Source organism: Indicator indicator, chromosome 29 (genome assembly GCF_027791375.1).
Source record: "Indicator indicator isolate 239-I01 chromosome 29, UM_Iind_1.1, whole genome shotgun sequence".
Lineage (NCBI taxonomy): Eukaryota > Metazoa > Chordata > Aves > Piciformes > Indicatoridae > Indicator > Indicator indicator.
The window spans coordinates 7,574,944-7,591,115 of NC_072038.1; the positions used below are offsets into that span (position 1 = coordinate 7,574,944).

General features: G+C 42.4%; 1 protein-coding gene across 2 annotated transcripts in view; it reads left to right on the forward strand.

Moving 5' to 3' along the window:
- RPTOR (regulatory associated protein of MTOR complex 1) overlaps positions 1-16,172 on the forward strand; it is a 167,296-nt gene that overhangs the window by 29,129 nt on the left and 121,995 nt on the right. For both annotated transcript variants that reach the window (XM_054393726.1, XM_054393727.1), the window contains exon 4: positions 12,108-12,266. In XM_054393726.1, coding sequence (XP_054249701.1) covers positions 12,108-12,266 — 159 coding nt within the window. The remainder of the gene's footprint in view (positions 1-12,107; positions 12,267-16,172) is intronic.

The following is a 16,172-nucleotide window of genomic DNA, read 5'->3' on the forward strand; positions in this document are numbered from 1 at the left end:
TAATCATTCCTCAGGTGGAAGCCAGTGCACACCTGAAAAAGACTCATAAACCAGACCATCTTCAGGAGGATTGCTGAGTCTCTACATTGGCATAGTGGCTTGGGGGCTTCTTTAGCTTTCCTAATGTTTCTAATGCCATACTTACTTTGATGATTGTTAGTGGGCTGATGTTTGTACAGAACAGCTCCTTTTGATCCCAATACCATTTTACTTCTGAGTGCTAGTGGGTAGTTCAAGGCTCATTGCTCTCTGTGTAAAATCAGAAGGGTGTTGCTTCTTGCATGACTTTTAACTGTGTCCATACTGGATTTCCTTTGCCATACAACATTCCCTATCCCATGGGCTGCCTGCAGTAATTCTGAATAACCCTCTGTCATCAACAAACTGTTGTGTTTCTGCTCACTCCCTTTTCTCTAGTGTTTGTTAATGTGTTGGATGATTCAGGCTACAAAACCAATCCCTTTGGAACTTCACAGTGACTTCCCTCCATGGATAAAATTAATGATTGTCCCCCCCACCCACTTGTTTTATAAGCAAGTTCCTTTATAAAAAACCTTCCTCCAAATCGTGTGTTAAGATCTTGCCAAATATCTTCTGGGAATCGAAATGGGTTTCTATCAAAAAGATCCTTTCTCTCATCTCCATGCTCTTTGATTTCTCTAAAACACTCTCAAAGATAAGAGTTTGATTAGAAAACAGTATGGCTTCTCATTAGAGATGCTAAATGGGCCCTTCCCTGAGGTGTTTATTCATGCTTGTGTTTGTTATTATTACTCCTACCAGTGTGCTCAGCACAGATGCCAGACTGCTCTGGATTTCCTCTGGATTCAGCTAAAAAAATGCTGTCATGCTTTCTGCTTTGCCATTTCCTGATACCCAGGCACTTCTAAGCTGAGGTTACCCTCTGCAGGCAAAGTTCAGTAAGTTTAAGACTTGAGTTAGTCTAGTTTACACTGTTCTGTAACTCCTGGAGATGTGAGGGCCATGAAGATGATCAGGGGGCTGGAGAGCCTCCTCTATGGGAGAGGCTGAGAGAACTGGGGCTGTTCAGCCTGGAGAAGAGAAAGCTCTGGGGAGACCTTAGAGCAGCCTTCCAGTGCCTGAAGGGGCTTGCAAGATAGCTGGGAAGGAACTTCCTACAAGGGCTTGTAGTGCTGGGATGAGAGGGAATGGATTGAAGCTTGAGGAGGGAAGATTCAAACTGGATATTAGGAAGAAATTCTTTACAGTGAAGGGGATGAGACACTAGAACAAGGATGCTGAGGGAGCTGATGGATGCCCCCTCCCTGGAGGTGTTCAAGGCCAGGTTGGATGAGGCCTTGAGCAATCTGGTCCAGTGGAAGGTGTCCATGCCCATGGTGGGAGAGTTGAAACTAGATGATCTTTAAGGTCCTTTCTAGCCTAAACACTTCTGAGTCTATGATGTGGAAGGTGTTGATCCAGTTGCTTGGAATTGATGTGGTTGACAATGGCTGTGTTAGCTCTGTAGCTGTGAGCTGTCTCTTTCCAGCAAATTCAACCTTAAGCAAGTGTTTTCCAAACTTCTGCTCAGTTGGAACAGCTCCTCAGGCTTTTCATTGGCTTCCCAAGATTCTTAGGCCAGTCCTTGTGTATCTTGTAATTGTTTTTAATTCTCTGGAACCCACTTCACATATCTAATTAAAGATCTGTGGTTGGTAGCTGAGATATTGATCTGTGTGTTGGTTCATCTAAAGTGTCTTTAACACCCAAAATCAAAACGACAGCCTGAAATCTTGCTTGTGTTCTGTGATAGATTAGCTTAAATTTGAAAACCTTGCTAAGGAGAAGAAAACCCTTGAGGCTGGGAGAAACATTCCCCCATCCCTCAACCAAAACCCTTAAAGCCTGGTCCTACCTTGCAGCCACAACCCATGTCCAATTCTTACTCTGATTCTCAGCTCAGGTTGCAGCAAACCAGAACAAATCTTTTATTTTTTTATTTTAATTTCCACCTAGACAGAAAAATCAGAAAGATATTTAGGACACTGAATCCAGTGTCTGCAAGATGTGCTATTTCCTCCTAGAAATTAACTTATGATTTATAAATATTTAAAAATATAGGAGTATAGTGGGAGTTTTTTGGTCTGGATTCATCCCAGCTTTCCTACTTGATGCAAGGTATTACCCAGTGCAGGATAACAGTGATAGGTCATGAAGCCCCTGCAGACACTTAATGATTCTGTCAGAGATGACCTGTGTGGTTTGTCTGATCTCCAGGTAACTGCCCCAGCCCTGTGCATATCTGAGTTGCTCTGCATGTTCCAAATCATCCTGGAGCTGTAGGACTTTTTTCCTTCTTTGTGCTCAACGTCAGGAAGTTCCCTAACAAAAGGCCTGGAGGAGACTGGAAAGAATTTCTGAATATCCAGAGAAGAAATATAATGTGACCTTTAGAGAAATGGGTACAAGGGTGAATTTGAGCATCCAGTCAAGAACAATAAAATTGAAGTTCCAGTCCTTATAAGAACAAAAAAGATCACACACGTCACTGTGAGTCCTTTCCACTGCACTGGACTCTGATTTAAACCTTTTGAGCAGCTTCTTTTTGACCCTATTTTTATTTTCCTGCATGCCTTTACAAGATGATTTCCTGGAATGCTTTAAAAACAAATGAAGTTAGGGTAACACCATTCTCTTCTAACTGATCTAAGCTGTTCCTATTGTATTTCAGTTTGTTAATGTGCAAGGATAAAATGCTGCTGGTCCCCTGCTGCTTCTTTATTAAGTGGGGATTAGTGTTGGAGGAATGTTTTAAAACAAAATAGAAGCTGATCTGTGTGGTGTATCTGGTGGCCTGTCTTAATTGTGCTCTGGTCTAAGTCTTCTCTTTTGTCTAAAGTTTTGTTTTTAAAAATTTAAAAAAAACTTATGTGGCCCTGGGCAGTCTGATCTAGTTGGAGGTGTCCCTGCTGACTGCAGAGGGTTGGACAAGATAACCTTTGAGGGTCCCTTCCAAACCGATGCAATCTGTGAATCTGTGACTTTCCAGGACTTTGCAGCTTCAGTGAGTGCAGATCAGAAAGAGAATTCATTGCCATGCAAAATCAAATGCACATTTTAGTCTCAAAGCTTGTTTTTCCAGGCTACCTGAGGGACAATTTTATTGCTTGTTTGTTTTGATTTTTTTTTTTTGTTTTTTGTTATTGCTTGCTCGTTTTCGGGTTTTTTTGGTTGCTTCTTTGTTTTGGTGTGGTTTTTTTGTTCCTTGTCTGTTGTTTTAGGGTTTTTGTTGCTTCTTTATTGTATCTTGTTGCCTTCCCCCCCCTATTTTTGGTTGTTTTTGTTGCTTGTTTGGTTTTTGTTGTTGTTGCTTGTTTGTGTTTTGTCATTGTTTTCTGTTGTGTTGCTTGTTTGTTTTGGTGAGGGTTTTGTTGCTTATTTATTTTTCTGTTGCTCATTTGTGGTTATGTTTTTTTGTTGTTGTTGCTTGTTTGCTTTTTTTGTTATTGCTAGTTTGAATGTTGTTTGTTTGTGGTTTTGTGGGGTTTGTAGGTGTACGTGTTTTTCCTTTTTTTAACCATAGCTATTTTGTTTTACACTGTGAAGGTCACAGGCTAAGAAAACACAAAAGGTTTCCATTGTGTAGTTAAACTCACACATATCTCACTCCGTGCTGAGCATGGTGTAAAACCTCTGTAAACTTGGTTAATAAAAACGTAGAAAAGAAAGCAATAGGACACTGATGAGGATGTTCTGATTTTATCAAAAGAAAGCAATAGGGGCATAGATGAAGATGTTCTGGTTTTATCAAGAGTTAAATTGTAGCAACCAGAATAATACTGATAGGTTGAGGTAGTCTTTGTGCTGAGTAGCTCTAAAATAGTTAAAAAAGAGGAGCTAGTTCTCATCTCTCCACTTTGCTTTTGTACTGGAGATGCAGCTTCTGCAAGGATAAAAGTCAAGCCAGAAGCACACACGTGTAGGTGTGGTATAGGTTTAAATTTAATCTGCAGAGTGTTTTTTCCCTACACACACACAGCCATTCTTGGCCCTTTTAATTTGCTGAATGGTTACATTGCTCAAGGTTTCTAATTTAAGTGTGTTAAGCTAAATAAAAAAATAAGTGTAACACCAATCTTCATATCTTTTGCTTGGGAAGATCAGTGCCATCCTTCTGCATGCTCACAGCGTGTTAGAGAGTTTAAACAAAGTAAAATGTTAGTGGTGTTGCTTTGCAGTGTGGCTCACCATGTTCAGTACCCAGTGACATGGCTGTGAAGCTGTTAGATGTGTAGATGCCTGTTTTATGTATCTAAGCCAGAGTTTGGAGGAACATGTTGCATCAAACTGGCAGTTGCCCTATAAAAGGTGGAATCTGAATTAATTCAATTTTTTTTTTTTTCACTTTAAGGAAAACTAAATCCAGATTTTTTTAGTGCTCATCATTAGTGAGCCATCAAGCATCTGAGAAGTATCTCTAGCTGCAGGGTTTTTTTTATTCTTTGCATGTAAGATACTGGTCTGAATTCTGTTACTGTGAAAACGGCTGTTACATGCATGTGTGCATTAGATTATCCAGAGTGTATCCAGAGTGACCCTCCAGTGTGGTGTTGCTGGTTGGGAGTGTGGCTGTTGAATTTAACTGTGGAATGCTCTGTGCAGATGCAGCCCTGGGCTCTTGGCTGAGCTTCTCATTTTTTTACTGAAGGGGTGGCAGTCAGGAACTTAGGAATGCAGAGACTGGAGTGATGTGAACTTGATCCTTGGAAGTTCCCTACCCTGACCTGGGTGAATCCTTTTGTCTGTTGTAGAAATAATCTGTTTCTGAAGTTAGAATGGAGCAGAAGGGAGCAGTGTGGATTTGCTTCCTTCCAGGGCCAGTTTCACACAGGACCATTTGCCTTTAAGTTGTTCTCAACATTTTAACCTGTAACAGTCAGCTTGATAAAACAAACTACAGAAGTGCAGTAACAATTTTCCTGCCATTTCAGAGCCTACTATTAGGTCTCCTCTCTCTCTCTCTTCCTCTCTCTCTCATCCTCACAGACCACACAGCTAAACAATGATTTTGAGCCATGACCTCGATCCTTTGAGCTGTAGGAAAGTGTTTTGTCTGCTGGGCTGGAGGCTCTGGTCCACACGCAGCCAGGAGAGGTGGTTTGAAACCTGCATGTCTTTGGCCTCTGAAACTGCTGGCTTCATTACTCTTGTTTTTTTTAGTACCTTATTTCTTTCTTTCTTTCTTTTTTTTTTTTTTTGGTATATATATATCTGTTTCTCAAATTTGGGCATTGTTCCCAAAAAATACTCTCTTGGAATAATTAGATTGCTTTGATTCCTTTCAATTGAATCATGTTAAGTAGGCTGGCTGTGTGCAGGGCACAAGCTCAGGCTGAATGTGTTTTCTGGGGTTGGAACGTGATGCAAGCCACAGTGCAGCAGCTGCATGCCATCCTGTGATGTCCCATTTGCGTGGAGGTTCACCTTGAACAGTAGAGTTGCTTTGAAGAACGAAGCAGGAAAGATTATAAATCATTCTAAAGAAGAATCAGGTTGTGTTAGGAAAAAAATTGCTTATAACGATGAGGGAAATGCTGTGCTCGTGGGGCTGCAAGGCTGCAGTAGGAAGGCTTTGACACAGGTTAGATGCCCAACTGTCTGGCAGGATGTGGCTGCAATCAGTTCTGCATCAGGGTAACTGGGATGGAACTGGGTTACTTCATGAAATCCAGCCTTGCTTTCCAAGATGATACAGGACTGAGCAGTGAGACAGCAGAGTGCAGGGCAGGAAACCTTTCAGTACGTAGCCTGCATGTCAATGACAGTTCTGTAGTGAACTTTAAAACCTCAAACAGTCCAGCTTGATTGCATTGATTCTATTTTATTTTCCACCATTAACTCTGAAACTGTGTTTTTCTTGCTTTATGTGTGCTGTTTTGCATGAGGGGTTCTTTGCCACCCAATAACTGTTGTAAAAAAAACCCTCAGCAAAACAAAGCTTTTGTATTTCATTATAGATTCTGGGTAGGGTCATGTGTGTGGCTCCTTTAAGGAAGTGTAAAAGACAGTTTCAGTATAAAATATTGAATGTTGGAGTAATTTCTTCTGTTGATAAATTGGGAGCACATCTTCAGGTGATAAATGGAGCAGCAGTGCCAGTAAGTCTCTCAAGAGCAGAGCTGTCTTACCATTCCTATGTGTGGGAATCTTTTACCTGACAGTGTGTCTGATGGTAATGGTGATTTTGATCCCTTCGTGGAGAGACAGGAATGAAAGAAGGGCAGATAGGAACAGAAACAGTGCTGTGATTTCATGGAGAGCTTCCTTACTCCTTAATGAGTGAATTTCAAGTCATTCCACACCATTTGCCAACATCATTTGACCTCCTCAAATTTTTTCTTGCTGGCACCCTGTGACCCCACTCCAAATGGTCTTGTAGAGCTTAATCTGCAGAGTGCTGTCTAAGGGGCTTATGTCCTGCTTAACCAAGTTGTGTCTGAGAATTTCTTAACTTTTAAGTGTGAGCCTCTCTTCTCGTGCAGATGATGCCTTCTCTCTGCTCAGATGAGCACAGTTTCACCTTCTTCATCTTCCTTACAGCTGCACATCCTGGTTAATGTCTCTGTGCAGGAAGTCATTGTAATACCTGCATTCTTCACCCCAGACTCACCAAAGCCATCCCAGCTCAGCAGTATGGAGTTACCAGGGAAGGCAGTTTGGAGAGCACGTGCTGATACGAGTTGTAAAAGTGAAGCATGAATTTATTTGTGTGGGAGCCATGCCTGGCAGGTTTAGTGAGGTTTGAGGATAAAAGGTGAATGGCTTCAGGCTTTTGTGATGCTGAATGAAAAGAGGGCAATATGATAACTTGTAAATAGCAGAGGTTATGAATGCCAACAGCTACATTTCTCATCCAGTTCATATCTGCTGTGCCAGGTGTTGCTATTTTAGGATTGAATCACACACACACTGCAGTCTGGGTCTTGTGGAGGCTTTGTGGAATCAAGACTGAGGTTTTCGGTTGCAGGAAAATGTGAGATGAAAACTTGAATTTTCTAACTTTGGTGGGAAAATAGTTTTGGTTTTGTTTTGGGGTTTTTGTTCGTTTGTTTGTTTGTTTGTTTTGAGGAAGAAAAAATTATGTCCCTGATGAAAATGTCATGGTGCTCCAGCATGCATCTGTCACCCAGTTGCAGTGCTGAATGCCAGTGATGATGGAAACCTGGCCTGGCTTCCAAAACTTTTTCTCCCCTGTTGGCCATTAATGGTTGAGCAACATCAGCAACTTAAATGACGACTTCTCAGATTGTCACCTTTAGCTGTCTGCATTTCTTCCTTTTTATAGGACCTAATCCTGAGGTGAGTTTCCTGAACTCAGCATCTGGCAGGGTTGAGCACACCAGAGTTTGGAAGGTGGATAATGAGTTGGGTTCTGGTTTCTCAAGTGACAGCAAAGGCACTTTGTCATGAAATTGCTGAGCTGCTGCAGCAGCCCCTGCTTTTGAGCATAGCTTGGTGATATTCTGGGAAAGGGACCTGTAACATTGACTTCTCCTCATTGTTTGATTTATGTTTTGGCCCCACTCAAAGTAAAAGAAAAAACTCTGTAATTAGACAAAGTTTCCAGAGCAGAGCCATTAATTTGAGCATAAAATGCACAGAACTGTGGGAATTACTTTATGCAGCCAATATGTCCTGACATTTCCCAGCGTGATAGAAGCTGATGAGCACACTGAATTGGTTTGTCCCCTCCAGACAGACAGGCTACTGCTATCACCTGCTAATCAGTAAACATGTGGGCGTTTTATTTATCCTTTGAAAGAGCTAAATCCCTCATGAAACAAACGGGACAATGCTTGTGCTTTATTGCTGCTTCTGTTTGTGTTTTGTGTGTGAGCTCTGGTGTCAAGGTGCAGCCCCTTTGGCTGACTGGGTTGGAGCTGTCTGGCTGTTCAGACGTAACTTGGCTTTATTTGCCCACAGACAGTTTTCCCCTGGTGTTTTCCCAGACCTGCTAATTGTAGTGGTGATGTCAGCCCTGTGCTGCTGGCTCTTGGGACCTCGCTCCCTCCTTCTGATCAGAGTGACACAGAGCTGCTGTAAATCCTACTGCCAGCTTTCAAACCAGATGCAGCCAGGACGTTGCCTTCAGCTTGACTAAAGAAATGATACAGCTTTGATGGATCACACCTTCAGAGAATCCCTGTTGTCTCTCTTGAAGATGATTGCTTGGATTTTATTGTGGTAGGGAATTTGGAGATAATTGGGAAAGTAATTCTGAGAGAGCATGCTTTAGAGCAAAACTGCCTCACTTTGAATTTCAGCAGTCATGGTTAACGTCCACAACACATCCATCTAGCTAAATGCACTTTGTATCTAGCCCCAAACTGTTTCTTTCCTTGGTCTGGGTGCCAGAACTTATTTCCATTGAAGCTCCTCATATTCCTGCAGTTTTGTCAGTACAATGTTTTTTTTCTGTCAGTCCAGAAGTTTGTGGCCTACTGAAAAATTGAAATGTCTGAAAAATTAACCAAAGAACAGTATCTTTAAACAAGGATGTGGGAGGAAGGTTGGATGAACAACCAGATGTTACTGAAAAATTGAAATGTCTGAAAAATTAAGCAAATAACAATATTTTTAAACAAGGACCTAGGAGGAAGGTTGGATAAGCCACGGAGTGTTCCATAAAAAATGTGGCAAGATGACACAAACCAGCAAAACCTAATTTTTGCCTGCATGAGTAGAATAATGAGGGTAGTCTGAATCAGGCTGCCACAAAGTTATTGCTTTTGACAGGAGCTCTTCAATGAGACACTGAGGTGATCAGAAAATCAAATTTACACCTTTCTGACATCACCAGCAGCAATTTCATGCTTGTCCCTCACGCCGGTCGGGTCAGGATTTCTGACAGCTCTAATGCTACGATTGCAGCGTTGCCTGGGAGCCATGGCTACAGCTGGGCAGCATCTGCAGAGGAATTGAAGGCTGGATTGTCTTGTCTGATAATTGTGTCAGGAAGCAAAAGTTCTGTGCCAAGCATCAGAAAAAGATCTGTCATCAGCACACGATAGAAGACAGGGAAGGCTAGCATGGTCTTCAGACACTAACAGTCTGCAAGTGGTCAGTAGCTCATAAAAACATAAAGCCTTATTGTATGTCTGTGTGACTTCAGCAGAAGTTGCTGAAGTAAAGCCCAACAAACCTTTCAAGGGTTTGCCTTAACTCCTCTGTTAACCTTTAGGAAAGCATCTCTTTGGAAGTGGAAGAGAATGAATGCAGCGTGTTTCCAGAAAGACACAGAAATGGTGATAGAAGAAATACAGAAGAATGATGAAAAGAAACTGTTCATCAAAAGAGTAGTGATGCTGAAACGCTGCTTAGTTCATAGGAGAACAAAAACTGTGTTTAAAAAAATTCTCCTTTATACAGTGAGAGGCAAGGTAAAATTGTTGGCTTGCTGAATCCTCCTGGACTCAGCTCATCTGGGTGTCAGCTGTGTTAGGTGTGATGGGATGCTGTAGAGCTGGTCAGTGGTTTGTGCTTCCTAGTACTGGGCAGGAATGGCAGCCCATGGGTCAGCAAGATTTTGATGCTGACTCTCGAAGACCTTCAATTTCTGTAGTTCTGTTCTGGGATGAGACCTTATTTAATTTTAACAGTCTCACAGAGCATCCCGTAAACCAGGAGGATCTTCCTGTCCCATAACTAATGCCCTGTACCCTGATCAGATCATAGAATTGTTTTGGTTGGAAAAGACTTCCAAGATCATTGAGTCCTACCGTCAACCTAACACCTCCATGAGCATTAAACCATGTCCCAAAGTGCCATGTCCACATGGTTCTTGCAACACCTCCAGGGATGGGTGAGATGAACAAGCTTTGAACATTTCTTGTAGTTATTGCACTCATTCCCCTGCTATTTTTTGCATACCAGTTAAAAAAGTCTTGAAAATTGTTTTCTTTAGGAAGAAAACTCCCCCCAAAAACAACAACAAAAAACCCCAAACAAAACCAACCAACCAAAAAAAAAAAAAAAAAAAAAACCAAACCACCAGCCTCCCCTCTCTCCCCCCCCCAAAAAAACCCAACCTCCACTTGGTCTCATTTTGCTCAGATCCTTCTTTCTTGTCCTGTGTGCATAAAGCAATGTGTGATGAGCTTAGCCTGACAGTCCTGAGCTGGCAGGTGGGACTGAGGCTGCTTGTTTACAGGCACCTCCTCTCCTCATGCTTCTCAGCCTTGTGTATCTCAAAGTGCAAATGATGTGTTTTACACTTTGGATCTTTAGATCTACAGGCTTTAGTTTTTAGAGTATGAATTCACCTCCCTTAATTGGGAGCTGTGTTTAGTATTTATGCTAAAGGGACGTGAGGATTGCTGGAATGAGTGGGTTCTCCTTTGGAAAAAAAAAAAAAAGAAATAAAGAAGCTAAGAAATTCCCAAGCACTTTGGTTATAGTGTCTGTAAAGATGCCAGCAGGCAGAACGTGATTTAAGACACACATTTTGCAAATCAGCACCTTCATAACAACCCTGAGAGGGGAGAGGGAGAGAGAGAGGTGTGGGGGGGGATCCGTGTTGAGATTAATCTTGTCTCTTATCTTTACTTAGTGCAGAAGTTCCCAGAAGGCTGAGTGTGTCACTGCTTCTCTCTTCATGCCTTCCCCCCCTCCCCTTTTGCTTGCTTTTCTGGGTTTTTGTAATCATGTAAATGATGCCATTCCTTGTCTCCATCTTTTCTGTTGCCTTGAGATGCTGAATATAAATTGTGCAGTGTGATATCTGTTTCTCAAGCGTCGTAGATAAGCAAACCATTTTTATATTTAAGTCCTTCATCCTCTTTAACTATTTTAAGACTTCCTTATCTTTGCCTGTCATAGAAGAAAGCCTAAAAAGCCCAAACTTCAGAGACCTTGATTTGTTTTATAAACAGGCTACAATAGCAGGTTTGTGTAGAAGTGTTTATATAGCTGTCCTGCTCTTAAACTTCTTTCTTTATTTCAATACTTCAGATTTAACTTTTTTTTTAAGCTGTTGTGATTCTGGATTCTCAGTCTCTTTGCAGCTCTGGAGAAGAGAGGAATAAACAGACTTTTGCCTTTCAAAGGACAGTAGAAAGACTTTTTGTTATTGTTTGGCCTTGCTTCAAAAAAAAAAGCACTTATGACTATGACAAACTAGTTGCTACATAGACATCTTGAACTTAGCCAAGTAAAAAGGTTTTTGAAGTATTAGGGGATTTTTTTTTTTAATGGTTTGGGTTTTTTCTCTCAAATGTAGGAATGTGCTCTGATGTTTGTGCTTGTAGAGCTATTTAGCCAAGAACAGTAATGTGGTGTCCACAGCCAAAGCTGTGATGATAATGAACACACAGTTTTTCCAAAAGGAAGGGTCAGTTGGCAAGGGCTCTGCATCAGTTTGTCCTCTTTTTTTATCCAGCTGTATGAATATAAAATTCCTAGGATTTTTGTGTGCTTTTATCTTGAGAATGGTTTTGTCTTACAGTGTAAGCTGTTTGAGGTTCATAGATTCATAGAATGGTTTGGGTTGGAAGGGACCTCAAAGATCATCTAGTTCCAACCCCATGAGCAGGGACACCTTCCACTAGCCCAGGTTGCTCAGGGCCTCATCCACCCTAGCCTTGAACACCTCCAGGGAGGGGGCAGCCACAACCTCCCTGGGCAACCTGTTTCAGTGTCTCACCACCCTCACTGCAAAGAATTTCTTCCTGATCTCCAGTCTCAATCTGCCCTCCTCAAGCTTCAGTCCATTCCCTCTCATCCTATCACTACAAGCCCTTGTAGAAAGTCCCTTCCTGGCTTTTTTTTAGGCCCATTTTAGGTACTAGAAGGCTGCTCTAAGGTCTCTCTGGACCCTTCTTTTCTCCAGGCTGAACAGCCCCAAGTCTCCAAGTCTGTCCTCAAAGGGGAGGTTCTCCAGCCCTCTGATCATCTTTGTTGCCCTTCTCTGGACCCACTCCAGCAGTTTGTCTGATGCTGGGGGGCAGCAGAACTGATGGCAATTCTCCAGATGTCCCTGCTGCCTGGAGGAGCCTTAGACAGGATGACCTTTGAGAGTCCCTTCCAAGCCCACACACTCTGTGCTTGTCTCTGCAGTTCAATTCTTCTCTCACATTTTCTGTTACCAGGCCAGGTACAAGCAGAGCCTGGACCCCACGGTGGATGAAGTGAAGAAGCTGTGCACGTCCCTGCGTCGCAACGCCAAGGAGGAGCGAGTCCTTTTCCACTACAACGGACATGGGGTCCCCAGGCCAACAGTAAATGGGGAGATCTGGGTCTTCAATAAGGTGAGTCTCTGCCCAGCAGAGCTGAACAGCTGAATCTTTTTTCACTGCTATGGAAATTATTGAAGTGTTCTCTGTAGAGAACAGCTCCGTTTTCACGGTTTAAAATGCATTCACGAGTGTGTGTTTGGTTCCCTGCTGACAGCTATTTGCTTTCTTTGTGTTCTTGAAGTTCTGTGAGACCAAACAGGTTGTCCCTCACCTCCCAGCGGGGCAGAAGAGGTGGTTTTTTTTCAGGTGCACTGAAGCTCATTTGCAAAACACTGAAGAGCCAGCTATTTCCACTTGCTTCCTCTGCTTTTCAGAGGTAGCACTGAGCTCTGGCAGGTCTGGGCAAACAGTGACCCTTTGCTGCCTTATGCCACCAACTGATTTATAAGTTCTTACCATGAAGTTTATGCTTAAAACGTCTCCTAACTCTGAACAGTCATTGTTCAAACTACCTGGAGATACTGCCTGAGGACAGTAAACTGCACAACTGGCTCTGCTTCCAGAGCACAGAGTGCTGCAAAGCCTCAAGAGTACTGCAAAGCCTCAGAGTCCAATATCTTAGGTAGCTTTTTATTTTTTTTGAAGCCTTGTGATACTCCTGCTTAGCCATGGCTGGGAGCCATGGTTGGTACAGCTGTGTAGTTCACATGCAACACCCTTCAGGTGATTCCAGGTGATTTCTAAACGTGTTTTGCTTTGCTTTGCCTTTGGTTAAGCTGTTTAGTGTCCAATAAGAATGGAGGCTTAGGAAATTCAGTTACTGCTTGTAGCTAAAAAGTACATTCAGCAGACATAGGACTTGCATTCATTACTGTAGATATGCTCCTCTTTTCTTTGGGGGGCCTATTGAGCTTCTTTTCTTATACTTCACATGTATTATTTTTATAATTGGCAGATCATTCCCTGGTAATTTGCAAGAGGGCAAGGTAGAAGAGAAGGGGAGAAAGTGCAAGAGGGCATCACTTCATCCTGCTGCATCTATATTGGAGAGTTGATTAGCATTCAGACCAATAAACAACTGGTCTGAATGCTAATTCATTTTGAAGCTGAATTTTGGTGTTTAAGAACAAACAGGAGTGACCTTCTTCTTACTTAACAGCCAGTGGGTAATAAATAAGCCAGAAAGAATGCTGGGCAGAATGTGTTACACGTGGAACAAGAGGAAATTACTGCTCAATGAAGTTGTGTGTAGTGCCAAACACTTTATTAAGAGCTTACTGGGTATTTGCCAGTTTGCCTGCAGCATCAGCTGGGGTAATGTGGTGTGGACACCACTGGTGATTAGGACCTGATTGTCAGAGGTTGGTGGGGAAACTTGAAACTTTTAAATTTTGCAGCATGTTACCAAATATTGGGGGTTTTGGAAAGAAAGAATGAAACAGGACTGGAACTTTGCTTTTAAGCATAACATTAAATTTAAGGAAATACTGGGGAGGTGAAGTCAGCAGTGTTTAGAAATCAGTCCTAAGGAATTCAGGCTCAGCTCTAAGCAGAGGATCTAATGAGGCTCAATATTACAGCCCTCTGGAATTGAAATAGCAGAGGGACTGAAATTTGCCTGTGCTGACATTTTAGAATTAGATTTAAGATGCTCATGCATGCTCTTGAAGTCTCAGTTGTGAAAGCAAGAAGGCAGAACTGGAAAAGGACCTTGAGATCATCCAAATGAGGGGCTAAAGGAGGGAAGCAAGTCTTGTTGGTGGATGTGGTGTGTTACAGCCTGATCTGTGTTGAAGCAAATAGAGTTCTTGGGATTTATACTGACTTCCCATGGGCTGAGGCTGAACACCTTTCTCCTGGCCCTGGTGAGACTCATCAGGCTGTTTGCAAGGTTCTGGTGCAGGTGTTGCAAGAGAGCAGAGGACAGGGGCACACAGGAGCTGTGATGTCTGCTTTCATTCAAGGATAGGAGACAGCCATGGTACTCCAAGAGTCTGTCCAAGCATTTCCATGTGCTTTTGTTCTCAGTCTGTAGATGTTCAATTTTCCTTTCCCTTTTTTCTCCCACAACAGGTTCCTTAGGCAGCACACGAAGGAGTGTGCTCCTTAACTAACTACCATTTGTAGTGCTGTAGTTAATTTTTACTTTGCAACTCAACAAACAAAACCATGCCTGAGCTCTTTCAGTTAGAGAATAGGATGTACAAAAGGAGCTGGGGATGGATTCCCACAGCTTCATTGCCACATGGTTCGTTTCCTGAGGTTTCTGAGGGTTTCCATGAAGTTCAGAAATGCTAGGACAGAAGGTGAACACAGCAACCTTCAGAGGAAGCTTTTTTAGCTTCAGAGAAATCTCTTTAGAGAATATTCTTCAAGCATTGTTTCATCTTTGATAGGAAATAGAAAGAAAAACTGCACCATGCTTTGGAAGGAATTGATTATTTTGGAAATGTCCTTTTCCTCAGTCTGTTTTGTCTTGGTGTTGTACAAAAAGACACAAAAATGGTTGCAGTGTCAGAAGCAAATTCCACTGCTGGTGTGAGCACATGGAACACAAAATGTGCATCATCGTGGTGCTCCTGTTAAGTCCTTTGGAAACTTTTTACATATCACTCATCCTTTCCACAGCTCTGCTCAAACATCTTCTGTTTGACCAAATAAGGGCCAGAAGCTGCAGTTCTCCTTCATGCCATGTTTGAATTGGCTGCTCTTGTTGACAAACCAGTACTTAATTATCGAATTGTACATTATTTTGTCGTAGGCTTCCTGCTCTGTCTCACTGAACAGTATTGACATCCAAAGGAAAGGTTGAGACAGTCTCTTACAAACCAGTTAATTTCATAGAATCATAGAATGGTTTGGGTTGGAAGGGACCTCCAAAGGTCATCTAGTCCAACCCCCACTGTTGCTTCCCCTTCCCTTAATTACAGGCAGCAATACCTGCAAATCCATTAGCTCTTCTCCGGAAGGACACAGCACTGGTAAGGAGCAAACCTGAGTGCTCCTGCAGCAGCTATTATTGGTTTTCAGAACAAATTAATTGCCACCATCCTACAGGAAGGATGACATGTTTCAGTGTAATTGATAAAGGAATATAGAATCATAGAATGGTTTGGATTGGAAGGGAACTCCAAAGGTCATCTAGTGCAACGCCCACGGCAGTCAGCAGGGACATCCTCCACTAGATCAGAGGCTTGGTGAGCCTGAGCTTCAGTATCTCCAGGGATGGGGCCTGAACTACCTCCCTGGGCAACCTGTTCCAGTGTTCCACCACCCTCATGGTAAAGAACTTGTTCCTAACATCCAACCTAAATCTGCTCTTCTCTAATGTCAAACCATTGCCCCTCATCCTATCACTGCAGGCCTTTGGAAGCAGTCTCTCTGCAGTCTTCATGTACTGGCAGGCTGCTATTAGGTCTCCCTGGTGCCTTCTCTTCTGCAGGCTGAAGGACCCCAGCTCCCTCAGCCTGTCCTTGTATGAGAGGTTTGGAGATAATCATAGGAGATAATTTGGCTACATGATAGGAGATAATTTGTCATTATCTGGCATTTTGCCAGAAGCTGAAGATGTGTTAACATGCTTTTCATCTCTTTATTGGCAGTGCTGTTGTATTAAGAAGGAGCAATGTTCTTTTCTTAGTATTGCTTGCTACTATTTCCTGAGATAATCCCAACATGGTTTCAGAAAGGTAAAAATCCAACCCCCCCATCCCCTGACTTCAGTCTGTGTTTATTCTGAAGTTCTCTGCAAAATCTGAAGAATGCTTTTTGTAAAATGTTGTCGAGTTGCTCTTTAAGCAATTGGTTCTGAAATCTGTTCCAGATCCATTTCCAGTGTGGTTGTTTGTCTTGTCATTCCTTCTCAACAGTCACAGAGGGATGGTGGGAGCTGTGCTAACAGAACAGAAAACTTTCTAGCTAAAAAACCAGACAGTACTGAGAACAAAACATACGGACAAGTTCTTTCCTACTCACAGC